This window comes from Pleurodeles waltl, chromosome 11 (assembly GCF_031143425.1).
Source record: "Pleurodeles waltl isolate 20211129_DDA chromosome 11, aPleWal1.hap1.20221129, whole genome shotgun sequence".
NCBI classification, from domain to species: domain Eukaryota; kingdom Metazoa; phylum Chordata; class Amphibia; order Caudata; family Salamandridae; genus Pleurodeles; species Pleurodeles waltl.
Genome location: NC_090450.1, coordinates 990066681 through 990086000, shown reverse-complemented (window position 1 = coordinate 990086000; position 19320 = coordinate 990066681). Strand labels below are relative to the sequence as shown.

The 19320-nt window shown below is 49.0% G+C and overlaps 1 protein-coding gene across 4 annotated transcripts in view; it reads right to left on the bottom strand.

Annotated features, from left to right (window-relative positions):
* HIRA (histone cell cycle regulator) overlaps window positions 1-19320 on the bottom strand; it is a 391587-nt gene that overhangs the window by 156804 nt on the left and 215463 nt on the right. For all 4 annotated transcript variants that reach the window (XM_069215325.1, XM_069215322.1, XM_069215324.1 and 1 more), the window contains 2 exons: window positions 18418-18566; window positions 17420-17581 (listed from right to left, as the gene is read on the bottom strand). In XM_069215325.1, coding sequence (XP_069071426.1) covers window positions 17420-17581; window positions 18418-18566 — 311 coding nt within the window. The remainder of the gene's footprint in view (window positions 1-17419; window positions 17582-18417; window positions 18567-19320) is intronic.

Below are 19320 nucleotides of genomic sequence, written 5' to 3'. Positions count from 1 at the left end.
TGTGTGGGGGTGTCTGCAACCAGAACTCAGCTTCCTACACATATAAAGAGCCAGATTCCCATATTAGTGGTGCAGAGGTGGGGAATAAGACTTGACATTTGCTGTACCACTTGGTTAATAAGTGAAACCCATAAAGAATCCAAAAATATCTTAGTTAGCAAACATTTTTTCCAATTTTCAATTTTTCTAAATTGTTCAAAATTTATTGTTAGGGTCTTGCGTTAACTCCCTCAGTCCACAATGTTTAGAAATGAAAATACTTTAGTTAGTTAGGCCCTTTCGAAGAAAACTTAGAATTTTTCTAAGTTTTTAGAAAGGTCCCAACTACCTCAAAATCCATGGCTGCGGCAGCATGTTCATCCCAGGAGCTCAACCCGAGGGGTCTAAACTACAAAAGCCCATCTGCAGCAGTTGCTGGCAGAAAATGCTAGAGCCGCGGCAAGCAAAGAAGCCCCACATGAGAATGAAGAGGAGGAGAATTTGGGAGGGGGGGGAAGGGATCATGAATCACTCAACACCTCCCCTGAGAGTAACACCACTGGGAGGAATTCCAACAATACCCCAGGAGATGGAGAGAGTGAAGATGCTGATCTCCAGAAAATAGCTAAGAGAACAGAATAAGAGGATAACTCTTGGTTATAGAAAATAAAAAGCTGAGGAGACCTGGATGCAAGGGAAAGAAAGGACCCTCACTAAAGTCAGTGGAGCCTCGAATTGTCCAGCTTCTGTCACGTCCCGTGGAACCCAGAGACAGATTCCAGAAGTGGAGGACCTACAAAGGAAGGGGACAGAGTCCAGCACCCACAGAGGTGCCCAGGTGGTGCAGGTGACAATGCCCACCCTCCTAGAAGTGAAGCTCTTGCAAGTCGGTGGAGGAATAAAAGTCCAGCTGTGGGGTCTAGGAGCTGCAGAGGATCCCAGGAGTCTCCTACACGATGTCCCTCAGCGGTCGCCGGATTGCAGGAGGGTCAGTGACCAGCCAGGTCACCAAAAAGCACTGGCAAATGCAAACAGGAGATGTAGAAGTGTTTGCAGAGTTTTGGGGATAAGCAAGGTCCAGGAGACTCTACTCTTGAGGGGGAATCAGAGCTGGCCCTCAGCAGGGAGGAATGCTAGCAGAAGTCGTTGGAGCCCCTACGAGTGACCCACAGGCGATGGGCAGAGGGAGTCACAATGAGGCCTTATCAGCACAGCAACACAGAAGTCTCATGTTGCAGGAGTTGAAGAACAGGAGCGGATTTTGGAGTTTCAGTGTGCTGGAGGCCGGGCTTCTTGGCGCCTGAAGATCTTCTGAAGGAAGAGTTAACAAGCCTTGGCAAGTGCAACAGTTGCGCTGCACAGGGGTTCCAATCCAGTGCCAGGAGCAGGGACCCAGAGTCTCCCAAAGTGGATAGCAGTCAAGCAGGGCCTGGCGGAGGCCACAGACTCATTACCTGTGTTGCAGAGTCATTGGATGTCGAAGGGACAGGAGACCCGACCAGCCAGTTGACATTGTCTTGAGGTGTGTGCGGATGCAGAGGAGTGACTTCTTTGCTCCAAGGGAGATTCCTTTGTGCTTCCTGGTGCAAAAAGAGTCCTTGTGACCCAGGAGGGTGCAGAGGCTTGGATGTGTCAGAATTCTTGCAGGAGTCGAAGAAAGAAGGTTGCAATGGGAGCCTTCCCACCAGAAGCAGACATGTTCAGTTCCAAAGCAGACCAACAGTGGTTCCAGAGGCCAGGAGCAGAGCCTTGCTCAACTAATCTGAGGACCCACCCCAAGAGGAGCCTTTAAGTAACCCTAAAAGGTGGTTGGCCACTCACTGCAGTGATCAACCTACCAGAGGGGGTCAGGGACATCACCTACCTGGCCTAACCAACCAGATGCACCCAGGGGCCTCTGCACATCTTGTTTCCAAGCTGTAGGAATCAAGTGTTCACTTGGAAGAGCTCTGGGAAACTCCTTAAGGGAGGAGCTGGACAGGGGGGTAGTCACTCACCGTCCTTTGTGCACTTTCGCGCCAGAGGGGGAAGCAGGGGTTCCTGAAGTGGTGCAAATCGGATTGTGAAAGGAGGGCATCGGATGTGCCCTTCAAAGCAGTCTGGTGGCACTCTGAAGCCACCCCACACCGGCCCTTGAACACCTAATACACAGGGACAGGTGGTCACATCTCTCCCTTGCAGACAACCAAGCTAAGGTCCATCCCATGGAAATGCTATTCTTAAAATGGGGATGGGTTATTAGTCAAAAGGAAGGTGGTGGTATCCTTTGCAATTCTTCTAGCATTTCTCCTAGGAAATGATCTGGAGTCCTCAGCATGGACTGAGGTCGACCCATGCAGTTGGGCTTGGGTGTGGGTGGGGAGGGTGGGGTGTGTGTAAAAAACCTAGAGCACAATGCACAACCCAGGGTGAAAAAGAGGTGTTGGACTCTGGCATTCTGGCCCCCTTGGTCTTGAAACTGCCCTCTTGTTGAAGTGCTTTGCCTGATATTTGATGCTAACTTGACTGAGTGTGTGCTGGGATCCTGCTAACACGGCCCCAGGACCTGTGTTCTTTCCATAAAACTATACCATTGTTTCCACAACTGGCACACAGAAAAGTCCCTTGTAAAATGTACCACTGGTACCAAGTGCCCTACAGCTAGAGAGGGTCCTTTAGGGACCCCTCATCAAATGCATGCACACTGCCATTTGCAGCTTGTGTTTGTTGGTGGGGATAAAAAAGTAAAGTCGACATGGCATCCTTTCCTGGGTGCCATGCCTACAAAACACTACCTGTGGCATAGGTAATTCACCCCCTTAGCAGGCCTTACAGCCCTAAGGAAGGGTGCACTACACCACAGGTTAGGGCATAGCTGCATGAGCAATATGCCCCTACAGTGTCTAAGTCCATTCTTAGACTCTGTAAGTGCAGGGTAGCCATATTGAGTACATGGGCTGAGAGTTTGTCATGACGAACTCCACAGCTCCATAATGGCTTGACTGAAGACTGTGAAGTTTGGTATCAAACTTCTCAGCTCAATAAACCCACACCGATTCCAGTGTTAGATTTATTGAAAAATGCACGCAGGGCATCTTAGAGATGTCCCCTGTATTTTACCCAACCCTCTAGTATTAAGCTGACCGGTCTGTGCCAGCCTGCCACTAACAGACAGGTTTCTGACCCCCTCGGGTGAGAGCCTGTAGGACATTGGCTCTGTATGTGCTATTTCAAAGTAAGGAATAGCATGCACAGAGTCCAAGGGTTCCCCTTAGAGGTAAGATAGTGGCAAAAAGAGATAATACTAATGCTCTATTTTGTGGTAGTGTGGTCGAGCAGTAGGCTTATCCAAGGAGTAGTGTTAAGCATTTGTTGTACATACACATAGACAATAAATGAGGTACACACACTCAGAGACAAATCCAGCCAATAGGTTTTTGTATAGAAAAATATCTTTTCTTAGTTTATTTTAAGAACCACAGGTTCAAATTCTACATGTAATATCTCATTCGAAAGGTATTGCAGGTAAGTACTTTAGGAACTTCAAATCATCAAAATTGCATGTATACTTTTCAAGTTATTCACAAATAGCTGTTTTAAAAGTGGACACTTAGTGCAATTTTCACAGTTCATAGGGGAGGTAAGTATTTGTTAGGTTAACCAGGTAAGTAAGACACTTACAGGGCTTAGTTCTTGGTCCAAGGTAGCCCACCGTTGGGGGTTCAGAGCAACCCCAAAGTCACCACACCAGCAGCTCAGGGCCGGTCAGGTGCAGAGTTCAAAGTGGTGCCCAAAACACATAGGCTAGAATGGAGAGAAGGGGGTGCCCCGGTTCCGGTCTGCTTGCAGGTAAGTACCCGCGTCTTCGGAGGGCAGACCAGAGGGGTTTTTTAGGGCACCGGGGGGGACACAAGCCCACACAGAAATTTCACCCTCAGCAGCGCGGGGGCGGCCGGGTGCAGTGTAGAAACAAGCGTCGGGTTCGCAATGTTAGTCTATGAGAGATCTCGGGATCTCCTCAGCGCTGCAGGCAGGCAAGGGGGGGATTCCTCGGGGAAACCTCCACTTGGACAAGGGAGAGGGACTCCTGGGGGTCACTTCTCCAGTGAAAGTCCGGTCCTTCAGGTCCTGGGGGCTGCGGGTGCAGGGTCTCTCCCAGGCGTCGGGACTTTAGGTTCAAAGAGTCGCGGTCAGGGGAAGCCTCGGGATTCCCTCTGCAGGCGGCGCTGTGGGGGCTCAGGGGGGACAGGTTTTGGTACTCACAGTATCAGAGTAGTCCTGGGGTCCCGTCTGAGGTGTCGGATCTCCACCAGCCGAGTCGGGGTCGCCGGGTGCAGTGTTGCAAGTCTCACGCTTCTTGCGGGGAGCTTGCAGGGTTCTTTAAAGCTGCTGGAAACAGAGTCGCAGCTTTTCTTGGAGCAGGTCCGCTGTCCTCGGGAGTTTCTTGTCTTTTCGAAGCAGGGGCAGTCCTCAGAGGATGTCGAGGTCGCTGGTCCCTTTGGAAGGCGTCGCTGGAGCAGGATCTTTGGAAGGCAGGAGACAGGCCGGTGAGTTTCTGGAGCCAAGGCAGTTGTCGTCTTCTGGTCTTCCGCTGCAGGGGTTTTCAGCTGGGCAGTCCTTCTTCTTGTAGTTGCAGGAATCTAATTTTCTAGGGTTCAGGGTAGCCCTTAAATACTAAATTTAAGGGCGTGTTTAGGTCTGGGGGGTTAGTAGCCAATGGCTACTAGCCCTGAGGGTGGGTACACCCTCTTTGTGCCTCCTCCCAAGGGGAGGGGGTCACAATCCTAACCCTATTGGGGGAATCCTCCATCTGCAAGATGGAGGATTTCTAAAAGTTAGAGTCACTTCAGCTCAGGACACCTTAGGGGCTGTCCTGACTGGCCAGTGACTCCTCCTTGTTTTTCTCATTATCTTCTCCGGCCTTGCCGCCAAAAGTGGGGCCTGGCCGGAGGGGGCGGGCAACTCCACTAGCTGGAGTGTCCTGCTGGGTTGGCACAAAGGAGGTGAGCCTTTGAGGCTCACCGCCAGGTGTGACAATTCCTGCCTGGGGGAGGTGTTAGCATCTCCACCCAGTGCAGGCTTTGTTACTGGCCTCAGAGTGACAAAGGCACTCTCCCCATGGGGCCAGCAACATGTCTCGGTTTGTGGCAGGCTGCTAAAACTAGTCAGCCTACACAGATAGTCGGTTAAGTTTCAGGGGGCACCTCTAAGGTGCCCTCTGGGGTGTATTTGGCAATAAAATGTACACTGGCATCAGTGTGCATTTATTGTGCTGAGAAGTTTGATACCAAACTTCCCAGTTTTCAGTGTAGCCATTATGGTGCTGTGGAGTTCGTGTTTGACAAACTCCCAGACCATATACTCTTATGGCTACCCTGCACTTACAACGTCTAAGGTTTTGTTTAGACACTGTAGGGGTACCATGCTCATGCACTGGTACCCTCACCTATGGTATAGTGCACCCTGCCTTAGGGCTGTAAGGCCTGCTAGAGGGGTGTCTTACCTATACTGCATAGGCAGTGAGAGGCTGGCATGGCACCCTGAGGGGAGTGCCATGTCGACTTACTCGTTTTGTCCTCACTAGCACACACAAGCTGGCAAGCAGGGTGTCTGTGCTGAGTGAGAGGTCTCCAGGGTGGCATAAGACATGCTGCAGCCCTTAGAGACCTTCCTTGGCATCAGGGCCCTTGGTACTAGAAGTACCAGTTACAAGGGACTTATCTGGATGCCAGGGTCTGCCAATTGTGGATACAAAAGTACAGGTTAGGGAAAGAACACTGGTGCTGGGGCCTGGTTAGCAGGCCTCAGCACACTTTCAATTGTAAACATAGCATCAGCAAAGGCAAAAAGTCAGGGGGCAACCATGCCAAGGAGGCATTTCCTTACACAACCCCCCCCCCAAACGAAAGAGGATGAGACTAACCTTTCCCAAGAGAGTCTTCATTTTCTAAGTGGAAGAACCTGGAAAGGCCATCTGCATTGGCATGGGCAGTCCCAGGTCTGTGTTCCACTATAAAGTCCATTCCCTGTAGGGAGATGGACCACCTCAACAGTTTAGGATTTTCACCTTTCATTTGCATCAGCCATTTGAGAGGTCTGTGGTCAGTTTGAACTAGGAAGTGAGTCCCAAAGAGGTATGGTCTCAGCTTCTTCAGGGACCAAACCACAGCAAAGGCCTCCCTCTCAATGGCACTCCAACGCTGCTCCCTGGGGAGTAACCTCCTGCTAATGAAAGCAACAGGCTGGTCAAGGCCATCATCATTTGTTTGGGACAAAACTGCCCCTATCCCATGTTCAGAGGCATCAGTCTGCACAATGAACTGCTTAGAATAATCTGGAGCTTTGAGAACTGGTGCTGAGCACATTGCTTGTTTCAGGGTGTCAAAGGCCTGTTGGCATTCCACAGTCCAGTTCACTTTCTTGGGCATTTTCTTGGAGGTGAGTTCAGTGAGGGCTGTCACAATGGATCCATATCCCTTCACAAACCTCCTGTAATACCCAGTCAAGCCAAGGAATGCCCTGACTTGAGTCTGGGTTTTTGGAGCTGCCCAGTCCAGAATAGTCTGGATCTTGGGTTGGAGTGGCTGAACTTGGCCTCCACCTACAAGGTGGCCCAGGTAAACCACAGTTCCCTGCCCTATCTGGCATTTGGATGCCTTGATAGAGAGGCCTGCAGATTGCAGAGCCTTCAAAACCTTCTTCAGGTGGACCAGGTGATCCTGCCAGGTGGAGCTAAAGACAGCAATATCATCAAGATAAGCTGTGCTAAAGGACTCCAAGCCAGCAAGGACTTGATTCACCAACCTTTGGAAGGTGGCAGGGGCATTCTTTAAACCAAAGGGCATAACAGTAAACTGATAATGCCCATCAGGTGTGGAGAATGCTGTTTTCTCTTTTGCTCCAGGTGCCATTTTTATTTGCCAGTACCCTGCTGTCAAGTCAAAGGTACTTAAGAATTTGGCAGCACCTAATTTGTCTATGAGCTCATCAGCTCTTGGAATTGGATGAGCATCTGTCTTGGTGACAGAATTGAGCCCTCTGTAGTCCACACAAAACCTCATCTCTTTCTTTCCATCTTTGGTGTGAGGTTTGGGGACTAAGACCACTGGGCTAGCCCAGGGGCTGTCAGAGCGCTCAATTACTCCCAATTCCAGCATCTTGTGGACTTCCACCTTGATGCTTTCCTTAACATGGTCAGACTGTCTAAAGATTTTGTTCTTGACAGGCATGCTGTCTCCTGTGTCCACATCATGGGTACACAGGTGTGTCTGACCAGGGGTTAAGGAGAAGAGTTCAGGAAACTGTTGTAGGACTCTCCTACAATCAGCTTGCTGTTGGCCAGAGAGGGTGTCTGAGTAGATCACTCCATCTACTGTACCATCTTTTGGGTCTGATGACAGAAGATCAGGGAGAGGTTCACTCTCTGCCTCCTGATCCTCATCTGTTACCATCAACAGATTGACATCAGCCCTGTCGTGGAAGAGCTTAAGGCGGTTTACATGGATCACCCTCTTGGGGCTCCTGCTTGTGCCCAGGTCCACCAAGTAGGTGACCTGACTCTTCCTCTCTAGTACTGGGTAAGGGCCACTCCATTTGTCCTGGAGTGCCCTGGGAGCCACAGGCTCCAGAACCCAGACTTTCTGCCCTGGTTGGAACTCAACCAGTGTAGCCTTTTGGTCATACCAAAACTTCTGGAGCTGTTGGCTGGCCTCAAGGTTTTTTGTTGCCTTTTCCATGTACTCTGCCATTCTAGAGCGAAGGCCAAGTACATAGTCCACTATGTCCTGTTTAGGCTCATGGAGAGGTCTCTCCCAGCCTTCTTTAACAAGGGCAAGTGGTCCCCTTACAGGATGACCAAACAGAAGTTCAAAGGGTGAGAATCCTACTCCCTTCTGTGGCACCTCTCTGTAAGCGAAAATCAGGCATGGCAAGAGGACATCCCATCTCCTTTTGAGTTTTTCTGGGAGCCCCATGATCATGCCTTTTAATGTCTTGTTGAATCTCTCAACTAAGCCATTAGTTTGTAGATGGTATGGTGTAGTGAATTTATAAGTCACCCCACACTCATTCCACATGTGCTTTAGGTATGCTGACATGAAGTTGGTACCTCTGTCAGACACCACCTCCTTAGGGAAACCCACTCTGGTAAAGATACCAATGAGGGCCTTGGCTACTGCAGGGGCAGTAGTCGACCTAAGGGGAATAGCTTCAGGATACCTGGTAGCATGATCCACTACTACCAGGATATACATATTTCCTGAGGCTGTGGGAGGTTCTAGTGGACCAACTATGTCCACACCCACTCTTTCAAAGGGAACCCCCACCACTGGAAGTGGAATGAGGGGGGCCTTTGGGTGCCCACCTGTCTTACCACTGGCTTGACAGGTGGGGCAGGAGAGGCAAAACTCCTTAACCATGTTGGACATATTGGGCCAATAGAAGTGGTTGACTAACCTCTCCCACGTCTTGGTTTGTCCCAAATGTCCAGCAAGGGGAATGTCATGGGCCAATGTTAGGATGAACTTCCTGAACAGCTGAGGCACTACCACTCTCCTAGTGGCACCAGGTTTGGGGTCTCTGGCCTCAGTGTACAGGAGTCCATCTTCCCAATAGACCCTATGCGTTCCATTTTTCTTGCCTTTGGACTCTTCAGCAGCTTGCTGCCTAAGGCCTTCAAGAGAGGGACAGGTTTCTTGTCCCTTACACAGCTCCTCCCTTGAGGGTCCCCCTGGGCCTAAGAGCTCAACCTGATAAGGTTCAAGCTCCAAAGGCTCAGTTCCCTCAGAGGGCAGAACTTCTTCCTGAGAAGAGAGGTTCCCTTTCTTTTGCTGTGTTGCAGTTGGTTTCCCAACTGACTTTCCTGTTCTCTTGGTAGGCTGGGCCATTCTTCCAGACTCCAGCTCTACTTGTTCACCCTGTGCCTTGCATTGTGCTCTTGTTTTCACACACACCAGTTCAGGGATACCCAGCATTGCTGCATGGGTTTTTAGTTCTACCTCAGCCCATGCTGAGGACTCCAGGTCATTTCCAAGCAGACAGTCCACTGGGATATTTGAGGAGACCACCACCTGTTTCAGGCCATTGACCCCTCCCCATTCTAAAGTAACCATTGCCATGGGATGTACTTTTCTCTGATTGTCAGCGTTGGTGACTGTGTAAGTTTTTCCAGTCAGGTATTGGCCAGGGGAAACCAGTTTCTCTGTCACCATGGTGACACTGGCACCTGTATCCCTCAGGCCCTCTATTCTAGTCCCATTAATTAAGAGTTGCTGTCTGTATTTTTGCATGTTAGGCGGCCAGACAGCTAGTGTGGCTAAATCCACCCCACCCTCAGAAACTAGAATAGCTTCAGTGTGGACCCTGATTTGCTCTGGGCACACTGTTGATCCCACTTGGAGACTAGCCATACCAGTGTTACCTGGATGGGAGTTTGGAGTGGAACCTTTCTTGGGACAGGCCTTGTCTCCAGTTTGGTGTCCATGCTGTTTACAGCTATGACACCAGGCCTTTTTGGGATCAAAGTTTTTACCCTTGTACCCACTGTTTTGTGAAGAGGCTCTGGGCCCACCCTCCTGTGCAGGTTTTTGGGGGCCTGTAGAAGACTCTTTACTATTTTTAGTTTTGGTTGTCTCATCACCCTTCCCCTGGGGAGTCTTTGTGACCCCTTTCTTTTGGTCACCCCCTGTTGAAGTCTTGGACACCCTTGTCTTGACCCAATGGTCCGCCTTCTTTCCCAATTCTTGGGGAGAAATTGGTCCTAGGTCTACCAGATGCTGATGCAGTTTATCATTGAAACAATTACTTAACAGGTGTTCTTTCACAAATAAATTGTACAGCCCATCATAATTACTTACACCACTGCCTTGAATCCAACCATCTAGTGTTTTCACTGAGTAGTCAACAAAGTCAACCCAGGTCTGGCTCGAGGATTTTTGAGCCCCCCTGAACCTAATCCTGTACTCCTCAGTGGAGAATCCAAAGCCCTCAATCAGGGTACCCTTCATGAGGTCATAAGATTCTGCATCTTTTCCAGAGAGTGTGAGGAGTCTATCCCTACACTTTCCAGTGAACATTTCCCAAAGGAGAGCACCCCAGTGAGATCTGTTCACTTTTCTGGTTACACAAGCCCTCTCAAAAGCTGTGAACCACTTGGTGATGTCATCACCATCTTCAAATTTTGTCACAATCCCTTTGGGGATTTTTAACATGTCAGGAGAATCTCTGACCCTATTTATATTGCTGCCACCATTGATGGGTCCTAGGCCCATCTCTTGTCTTTCCCTTTCTATGGCTAGGAGCTGTCTCTCTAAAGCCAATCTTTTGGCCATCCTGGCTAACAGGAGGTCATCTTCACTGAGAGCATCCTCAGTGATTTCAGAAATGTGGGACCCTCCTGTGAGGGACTCACTATTTCTGACTAACACAGTTGGAGACAGGACTCGAGGGGTCCTGTTCTCCCTATTTAGGACTGGAGGAGGGACATTGGCCTCCAAGTCACTAATTTCTTCCTCTGTGAGGTCATCATCAGAGGGGTTGGCTTTTTCAAACTCTGCCAACAGCTCCTGGAGCTGAATTTTGGTAGGTCTGGAGCCAATGGTTATTTTCTTTATATTACAGAGAGACCTTAGCTCCCTCATCTTAAGATGGAGGTAAGGTGTGGTGTCGAGTTCCACCACATTCATCTCTGTATCAGACATTATTTTGCTAAGAGTTGGAAGACTTTTTAAAGAATCTAAAACTGTTTCTAGAATCTAATTTCAAACTTTTAACAAACTTTTAAACTCTAAAAGACAATGCTAAACAGGGACTTAACACACAAGGCCCTAGCAGGACTTTTAAGAATTTGGAAAAATTTCAAATTGCAAAAATGAATTTCTAATGACAATTTTGGAATTTGTCGTGTGATCAGGTATTGGCTGAGTAGTCCAGCAAATGCAAAGTCTTGTACCCCACCGCTGATCCACCAATGTAGGACATTGGCTCTGTATGTGCTATTTCAAAGTAAGGAATAGCATGCACAGAGTCCAAGGGTTCCCCTTAGAGGTAAGATAGTGGCAAAAAGAGATAATACTAATGCTCTATTTTGTGGTAGTGTGGTCGAGCAGTAGGCTTATCCAAGGAGTAGTGTTAAGCATTTGTTGTACATACACATAGACAATAAATGAGGTACACACACTCAGAGACAAATCCAGCCAATAGGTTTTTGTATAGAAAAATATCTTTTCTTAGTTTATTTTAAGAACCACAGGTTCAAATTCTACATGTAATATCTCATTCGAAAGGTATTGCAGGTAAGTACTTTAGGAACTTAAAATCATCAAAATTGCATGTATACTTTTCAAGTTATTCACAAATAGCTGTTTTAAAAGTGGACACTTAGTGCAATTTTCACAGTTCCTAGGGGAGGTAAGTATTTGTTAGGTTAACCAGGTAAGTAAGACACTTACAGGGCTTAGTTCTTGGTCCAAGGTAGCCCACCGTTGGGGGTTCAGAGCAACCCCAAAGTCACCACACCAGCAGCTCAGGGCCGGTCAGGTGCAGAGTTCAAAGTGGTGCCCAAAACACATAGGCTAGAATGGAGAGAAGGGGGTGCCCCGGTTCCGGTCTGCTTGCAGGTAAGTACCCGCGTCTTCGGAGGGCAGACCAGAGGGGTTTTGTAGGGCACCGGGGGGGACACAAGCCCACACAGAAATTTCACCCTCAGCAGCGCGGGGGCGGCCGGGTGCAGTGTAGAAACAAGCGTCGGGTTCGCAATGTTAGTCTATGAGAGATCTCGGGATCTCCTCAGCGCTGCAGGCAGGCAAGGGGGGGATTCCTCGGGGAAACCTCCACTTGGACAATGGAGAGGGACTCCTGGGGGTCACTTCTCCAGTGAAAGTCCGGTCCTTCAGGTCCTGGGGGCTGCGGGTGCAGGGTCTCTCCCAGGCGTCGGGACTTTAGGTTCAAAGAGTCGCGGTCAGGGGAAGCCTCGGGATTCCCTCTGCAGGCGGCGCTGTGGGGGCTCAGGGGGGACAGGTTTTGGTACTCACAGTATCAGAGTAGTCCTGGGGTCCCGCCTGAGGTGTCGGATCTCCACCAGCCGAGTCGGGGTCGCCGGGTGCAGTGTTGCAAGTCTCACGCTTCTTGCGGGGAGCTTGCAGGGTTCTTTAAAGCTGCTGGAAACAGAGTCGCAGCTTTTCTTGGAGCAGGTCCGCTGTCCTCGGGAGTTTCTTGTCTTTTCGAAGCAGGGGCAGTCCTCAGAGGATGTCGAGGTCGCTGGTCCCTTTGGAAGGCGTCGCTGGAGCAGGATCTTTGGAAGGCAGGAGACAGGCCGGTGAGTTTCTGGAGCCAAGGCAGTTGTCGTCTTCTGGTCTTCCGCTGCAGGGGTTTTCAGCTGGGCAGTCCTTCTTCTTGTAGTTGCAGGAATCTAATTTTCTAGGGTTCAGGGTAGCCCTTAAATACTAAATTTAAGGGCGTGTTTAGGTCTGGGGGGTTAGTAGCCAATGGCTACTAGCCCTGAGGGTGGGTACACCCTCTTTGTGCCTCCTCCCAAGGGGAGGGGGTCACAATCCTAACCCTATTGGGGGAATCCTCCATCTGCAAGATGGAGGATTTCTAAAAGTTAGAGTCACTTCAGCTCAGGACACCTTAGGGGCTGTCCTGACTGGCCAGTGACTCCTCCTTGTTTTTCTCATTATCTTCTCCGGCCTTGCCGCCAAAAGTGGGGCCTGGCCGGAGGGGGCGGGCAACTCCACTAGCTGGAGTGTCCTGCTGGGTTGGCACAAAGGAGGTGAGCCTTTGAGGCTCACCGCCAGGTGTGACAATTCCTGCCTGGGGGAGGTGTTAGCATCTCCACCCAGTGCAGGCTTTGTTACTGGCCTCAGAGTGACAAAGGCACTCTCCCCATGGGGCCAGCAATATGTCTCGGTTTGTGGCAGGCTGCTAAAACTAGTCAGCCTACACAGATAGTCGGTTAAGTTTCAGGGGGCACCTCTAAGGTGCCCTCTGGGGTGTATTTGGCAATAAAATGTACACTGGCATCAGTGTGCATTTATTGTGCTGAGAAGTTTGATACCAAACTTCCCAGTTTTCAGTGTAGCCATTATGGTGCTGTGGAGTTCGTGTTTGACAAACTCCCAGACCATATACTCTTATGGCTACCCTGCACTTACAACGTCTAAGGTTTTGTTTAGACACTGTAGGGGTACCATGCTCATGCACTGGTACCCTCACCTATGGTATAGTGCACCCTGCCTTAGGGCTGTAAGGCCTGCTAGAGGGGTGTCTTACCTATACTGCATAGGCAGTGAGAGGCTGGCATGGCACCCTGAGGGGAGTGCCATGTCGACTTACTCGTTTTGTCCTCACTAGCACACACAAGCTGGCAAGCAGGGTGTCTGTGCTGAGTGAGAGGTCTCCAGGGTGGCATAAGACATGCTGCAGCCCTTAGAGACCTTCCTTGGCATCAGGGCCCTTGGTACTAGAAGTACCAGTTACAAGGGACTTATCTGGATGCCAGGGTCTGCCAATTGTGGATACAAAAGTACAGGTTAGGGAAAGAACACTGGTGCTGGGGCCTGGTTAGCAGGCCTCAGCACACTTTCAATTGTAAACATAGCATCAGCAAAGGCAAAAAGTCAGGGGGCAACCATGCCAAGGAGGCATTTCCTTACAGAGCCTTTGTGTTCTCTGGGGTCAGGGACAAAGCCTGCACTGGGTGGAGGTGCTTCACACATCCCCCCCCCTGCAGGAACTGCAACACCTGGCAGTGAGCCTCAAAGACTCCTGTTACACTGCCCCAGGGCACTCCAGCTAGTGGAGATGCCTTGCCGTCGAACCAAGCCCCACTTTTGGCAGCATGTCCGGCGGGAAAATAAGAAAAAACAAGGAGGAGTGACCACTTCAGCTGGGACCACCCCTAGGGTGCCCAGAGCTGAAGTGACTCAGTTTGGAGAACAGTAGCCAATAGGGATACTACTGTGCCCCCCTACCCAAAGGGAGTGGGCACAAGAAGGGTGTTGCCACCCTCAGGGACAGTAGCCCTTGGCTACTGCCCTCTGACCCCTGTAACGCCCCTAAACCTAATATTTAGGGGCACCCCTGAACCTTGCTCGTCAGCTTCCTGGCGACCTCCATAAGAAGAAGAAGGACGGAAGAGAAGACCCCAGCAGTGCAGACTCCAGAAGACAACCGACTTGGCCCCAGCCCTACCGGCCTGTCTGCTGCTTCAAGGCTCCTGCTACAAAAAAGGTAACGCATCCTGCAGGACCAGCGACCTCTACAAACCCCCAGAGGACTGCATGCCCACCAGAGGACCAAGCACTACCGAGGACAGCAGCCCTGTCCACAAAGGAAACATCCAAGAACGACTCCAGGACTGCCCTGGAACCTCAAGCCCTGCCCACCCTGAACCCAACGCCCACAGCCCATGTCCAGATGGCCCACCAGACCAGAAGAGGTCACCAGGCGATTCCAACCGCGAGTCCACCCTGGGTCGCCCCCTCCTGCCCAACACGACGAAGCCTGCAGCCTAAATCAAGAGGACCCCCCTGACCGGCTCCAGTGAAGATTTCCAGATGCCTAAATATACCCCTGGCACCCGCGGCCCTAAGGCCTTGGGGAACCCGACCGACAGTCCAGCAACATCCAGCGAGGTCCCTCCTTACCTGCCCAGCCGTTAGTTTTCTTCAGCTGACTCCCTGGACCAAGCCCGCAGCATCTTTGTGACCCCCGGTGTTCCCCCATTGAAAAGCATTGGGTGACCGAAGCTGTGTTTGCACCCTGCACCCAGCTGCCCCGGTGCAGCGAGGGTGTATGTTTGGTGCTGACTTGTGGCCTTCCCTAGGACTGCACTGCTTCCTATGAGAAATTGCACTGTCTACTTTTGAAATTGAACAGTGTAACTTACTTGTAAAACGGTTTTATCTACAAATCCTAAACAAAGTAAATAATTTGAGACATAAAAGTGATACAACTTACAACTGTACTTACCTGCAACAAAGATCCTTTTGGTTGTAGAAATAAAGTAAAGTATATTTTTGCTATAGAAAAACATTGGCCTGGAGTTAGTCATTGACTTTGTGCCTCATTTCTTGACTGTATGTGTGAAACAAATGCTTTGCACTACCCTCTGATAAGCCTAACTGCTCAACCACACTCCACAGAAGAGAGCAATAGTAATATATACTTTAGCCTCTGTAAAACCTCTGGGGATCTACTGGACTCTGTGCACACCACATTTCACTTTGATATAGTATATAGGGAGCCAGCTTCCTCCAAGCCCTCCAAGAGAAAAGGCAAGAAGTCTGGTAAGCCAGCTTTTGATCAGCTACAAGCTCAGGTCCCCTCTCCTCAGAGAGAAGACCTGTCAGCCTTGAGCGAACTGAGCCCCAGGAACTTGGGCCTTACACACCAGAGCTCCTTGGCCCAAGGGAACCCTCTAGGAAAGATCTGTGCCAAGTAGAGAAGACCTGCCCCACTTTTAAAAGCCTGAGGCAGCAAGTTGCTGTCCAGGAAAAGGGAAATGTTGGTGGCTCCCACAGGAACCATAGGGAGGAGGTACTTCTGTATACTGAGGCCAGAGACCCCAAACCTGGTGCCACTAGGAAAGTGGTAGTGCCTCAAGATGTATAAAGCCTTCCTGCCCACTCTAGCTCATGACATCCCCGTAGCTAGACATCTTGGCCAGACCAAAGCTTGGAGTGCGTTAATCCCTCACTTCTACTGGCCAGGTATGCCCCAGAAAGTGAAGGGGTTTTGTAACTCTTGCTAAGCCAGTGGCAAGACAGGTGGCTACCCAAAAGTCCCCTTAATTCCACCTCAAGTGGTTGGGGTCCCCTTTAAAAAGGGTAGAGGTTGACGTTGTTGGCCCCCCCAGACCCTCTTGACAGCATCAGGGACAGGTTTATGCTGGTGGTATTGGATCATGCCACCTGTAACCTGAGGCTACACCCCTTAGGACTACCACTGCTCCTGCAGTTGCTGGGGCCCTACTCAGAATCTTTTTTTTTTTTTAGAGTGGGCTTCCCTAAGGAGGTGGCATCAGACAGAGGTAGTAACTTCATGTCTGCATGCCTCAAGGCAATGTGGAGTGACTTATAAGTTCATACCCCATATCACCCACAAGAAAATGGTTTGGTCTAGTTTTAGGGAAAAAGATGTTACACTGGGGTCCTGGTTAGAAGGGAACCCAGTGCACTTTTGGTCGAAATTGCATCAAATACCAGCCAATAAGTGGGGGTGACCATGTCAAAAATGGGCAAGGCACTACACAGTTTGTACACAGTTCATTACACACACAAGCAGTGTCCCCACACAAGCAGTATAAAGCAGGCCTGCAGGGGTGGTGCCTCTATAGGCTCCGCATGTCATTTCCAGAGCAGAATGGCATCAGTGCAGAGCCATACGGAGCCACTTGACAGCACACCAAAGTACTGTTGAAAAGTTTCCAGATCCAGTATGACGTCTGAGGAATGTTAAAAAGGTGATCAATCTGAGTCTAGACGCCTCAGTCAGAAAAATGCAACACATTCTTAAAATCAATGCATAGTGTAAAAACCTAGCTACTGCAAACAATCATAATTTTCTGTGTAAAAGTATACCCTTTCTAAGTAGTTATTAGTTATGTATCTATATATTAATTACTTTACTCCTACTATAGAAACAAAACAAAAAACCTTAAACTCCCTCCAATGCCCTACTGTCTCAGCCTATACCTCCCTCAACAGATCATCTACCTCATCCCAAACCTAATTCTATTACTATGATCTTCCTAAGATTGTTCCTTGACCCTGCCTTCCTCTACCCCCTCCTTGACTCACCCCAAACCTCATTCTACTAATATGATCTCCTGGTTAACCCTTTCTCAACTCTTCCCTTCTCCATCCCTCCTTTGACTTATTCCAAATAATACTATCTAGACTCTTCGCTCCTCTCGCCCTACTTTATCCTATTCAATCAGACTAACAGTCACATGTCCACCGCTCAAATTAACAATTTATATTCCCCTGTACTAATCCACCACTAATCATTTGGGTTCCACAGTAGTGGCTACTTGCTGAAAAGCGCTTCAACACCTAGTCAGGGGTGGTAAGTGATAAATAAATACAATTACACACACAATCACATAATTTGTTGCGGTTTCAAATAAACAGGGGGAGTGCATTGAAAGTCAACAAACTCCCTTGAAAGCTGCGTATCCAGGACTGTATTAAATCCACATTGGTTGCACAAGCTTGAATTGTGATTCCCCCCGCATTACCTATTTCCCTCCCATCTGCTGCAGGCACGGACACAGTTCAAGTTCCCAAATTTATGTTTCTCATTTTTGTTATAACTCAGAAATTCTGTCTCTTCACAACCTCCCACCACAAACTAACTCCTCCAATACTCCACATGGTTTTGAGGTCTGATTTTCTGACACTGTATTTACTAAAACCACAAACATTTATAAACACAACTGTCAACCCAGTTGAGTACTCACCACACAGAGAGAGCGGCAGCCGCTGTCAGAGCCATGACATAGGATCCTGTACAGTGCAAGGTAGAGATGGGGGACGGGAGGATGATTGGGGGCAGAAGCCGTCGCCCACAGCCTGAGAATACAGAGAGTGTCCTCTTCTCACAGGCAACACTAATCACTTCACTAGGAAGAGGGAGACCACACCAGTTAGAAATGCACTGCATATGTATCTACAGCTAAATTTCACAAACATAATATTCACTGATGCCGTCACAGACTTTAGACCTAGAATGCTGATCGCTTTGCTGAGATGCAAGAATCACACTAGTGTTGAAGGCAAAGCCCATGGAAAGAAACACCCACATCTGACAAACACTCACCAAAAGGGTGATCGAACTGCAGCTCGAAAGAATAACCACTGAAAGAAGCCATCAGTTCTAACATTCTAGCCTTCTCTCTACTACACATTTAGGCACAATTATTAAAGGCAGGATACGAGCATCACTCATTCACTCTATCTTCATATGTGAAATAATGAACCCAAAGGATACCAGTCATAGAGGATGAAAAAACTTTCAATGGGGGAGTCTGTAGGAAGAACACCCCCAAAAAGCATACAAACGAAAAGGCCTCTGCCAAAGATCACAAAATAAGTTACCCACGTTGTCGGTCTCCAAAAAGTGCAGGAGTCTCTCTCACAAAAAGGAAGTACATCTTGGGTTTCCTTCTGAAACCAAGGACAAGCTCTTATGTTGCAAAGTCTGGTTAACGTGAACACCCCCAGTAAACTTGCATTATTACAGAGCTCAACAGGGGGAAAGCAGAGGCGTCAAGAAAGCTGCCCGGGGCATGGTGCTACAGCTTCACAAAGCTATGATGAAGACTTCGCCCAACATCCAGACGTCATTAACACATGAACCCCAGTCTCGAGCAGAAGTAAATTTTACTTGGTGAAACAAAGTATTGTAAAAATAAGGTGATGGAGTTTGCAGAGCACAGACCAGGTTTAGAATTCTTACCAACTGCCAGCTGCTGTCAGGATTCGGCTTGTGAGAACGGTCTCCCATTCCTTTCCTTCCCGGATACACTTTAACCGGCTCAGTTTGGAGCCTGCTACAGATGTCACCTCGTTTTCGACTTCTATATACATTGAGGGATCAGAGCTGATCTGCAAATAAGAAAATAGGCAAAACCTTTCTTTAGCACCTGTTGAAAAGAGATTTTATGGCAAGGTGACTTTATGATGCCAGACTGGGCAAGAAGGAAGAATAAGGCTGAATCGCTTGGTTTCTGAGCACCACAGAGGGGGATTTTGTAAAACCTTGAGGACAGTGGTTCCAAACCTGTGGCCCGGGGACTCCTGGGGATCCGCAAAGCCTCCTAGGGGGTCTGCAACTGCTTAGAAAATTAAATAATCTTAACAGATTTGGTCCCCAGCTTGCAGTAATGACTCAGTAGGGGGTCCCTGGATTCAATAATGATTCAGTGGGTGTCCCCAGGTTCCAGTGATGATAAAGTAGATCATTTTGCAGTACTTCAAAACTATTCAAAATGGATAGTTTGAGGTGAATGAATGCCAAGGGATGGAACAATTCTTTTTCAAAATTACAGGTCTTTCTCCTGTTCCCAGAAGCTCAATACTCTTGTCAGCCAAGTTGAACATCTTCACAACACTACTTAACATTTCAGCACTCGTAGACCTTAACTTTTACTGCAGCAAACGCATGTTTTTGACCCGCACACCCATCAAAGGCCACACAATTCAAAGACCGGTTTTCTTCTATGCTGGGAAACTTTGTGTAGGAAGTTGGCTCTGTATGCACTATTTCAAAGTAAGGAATAGTATGCACAGAGTCCAAGGGTTCCCCTTAGAGGTAAGATAGTGGCAAAAAGAGATAATACTAATGCTCTATTTTGTGGTA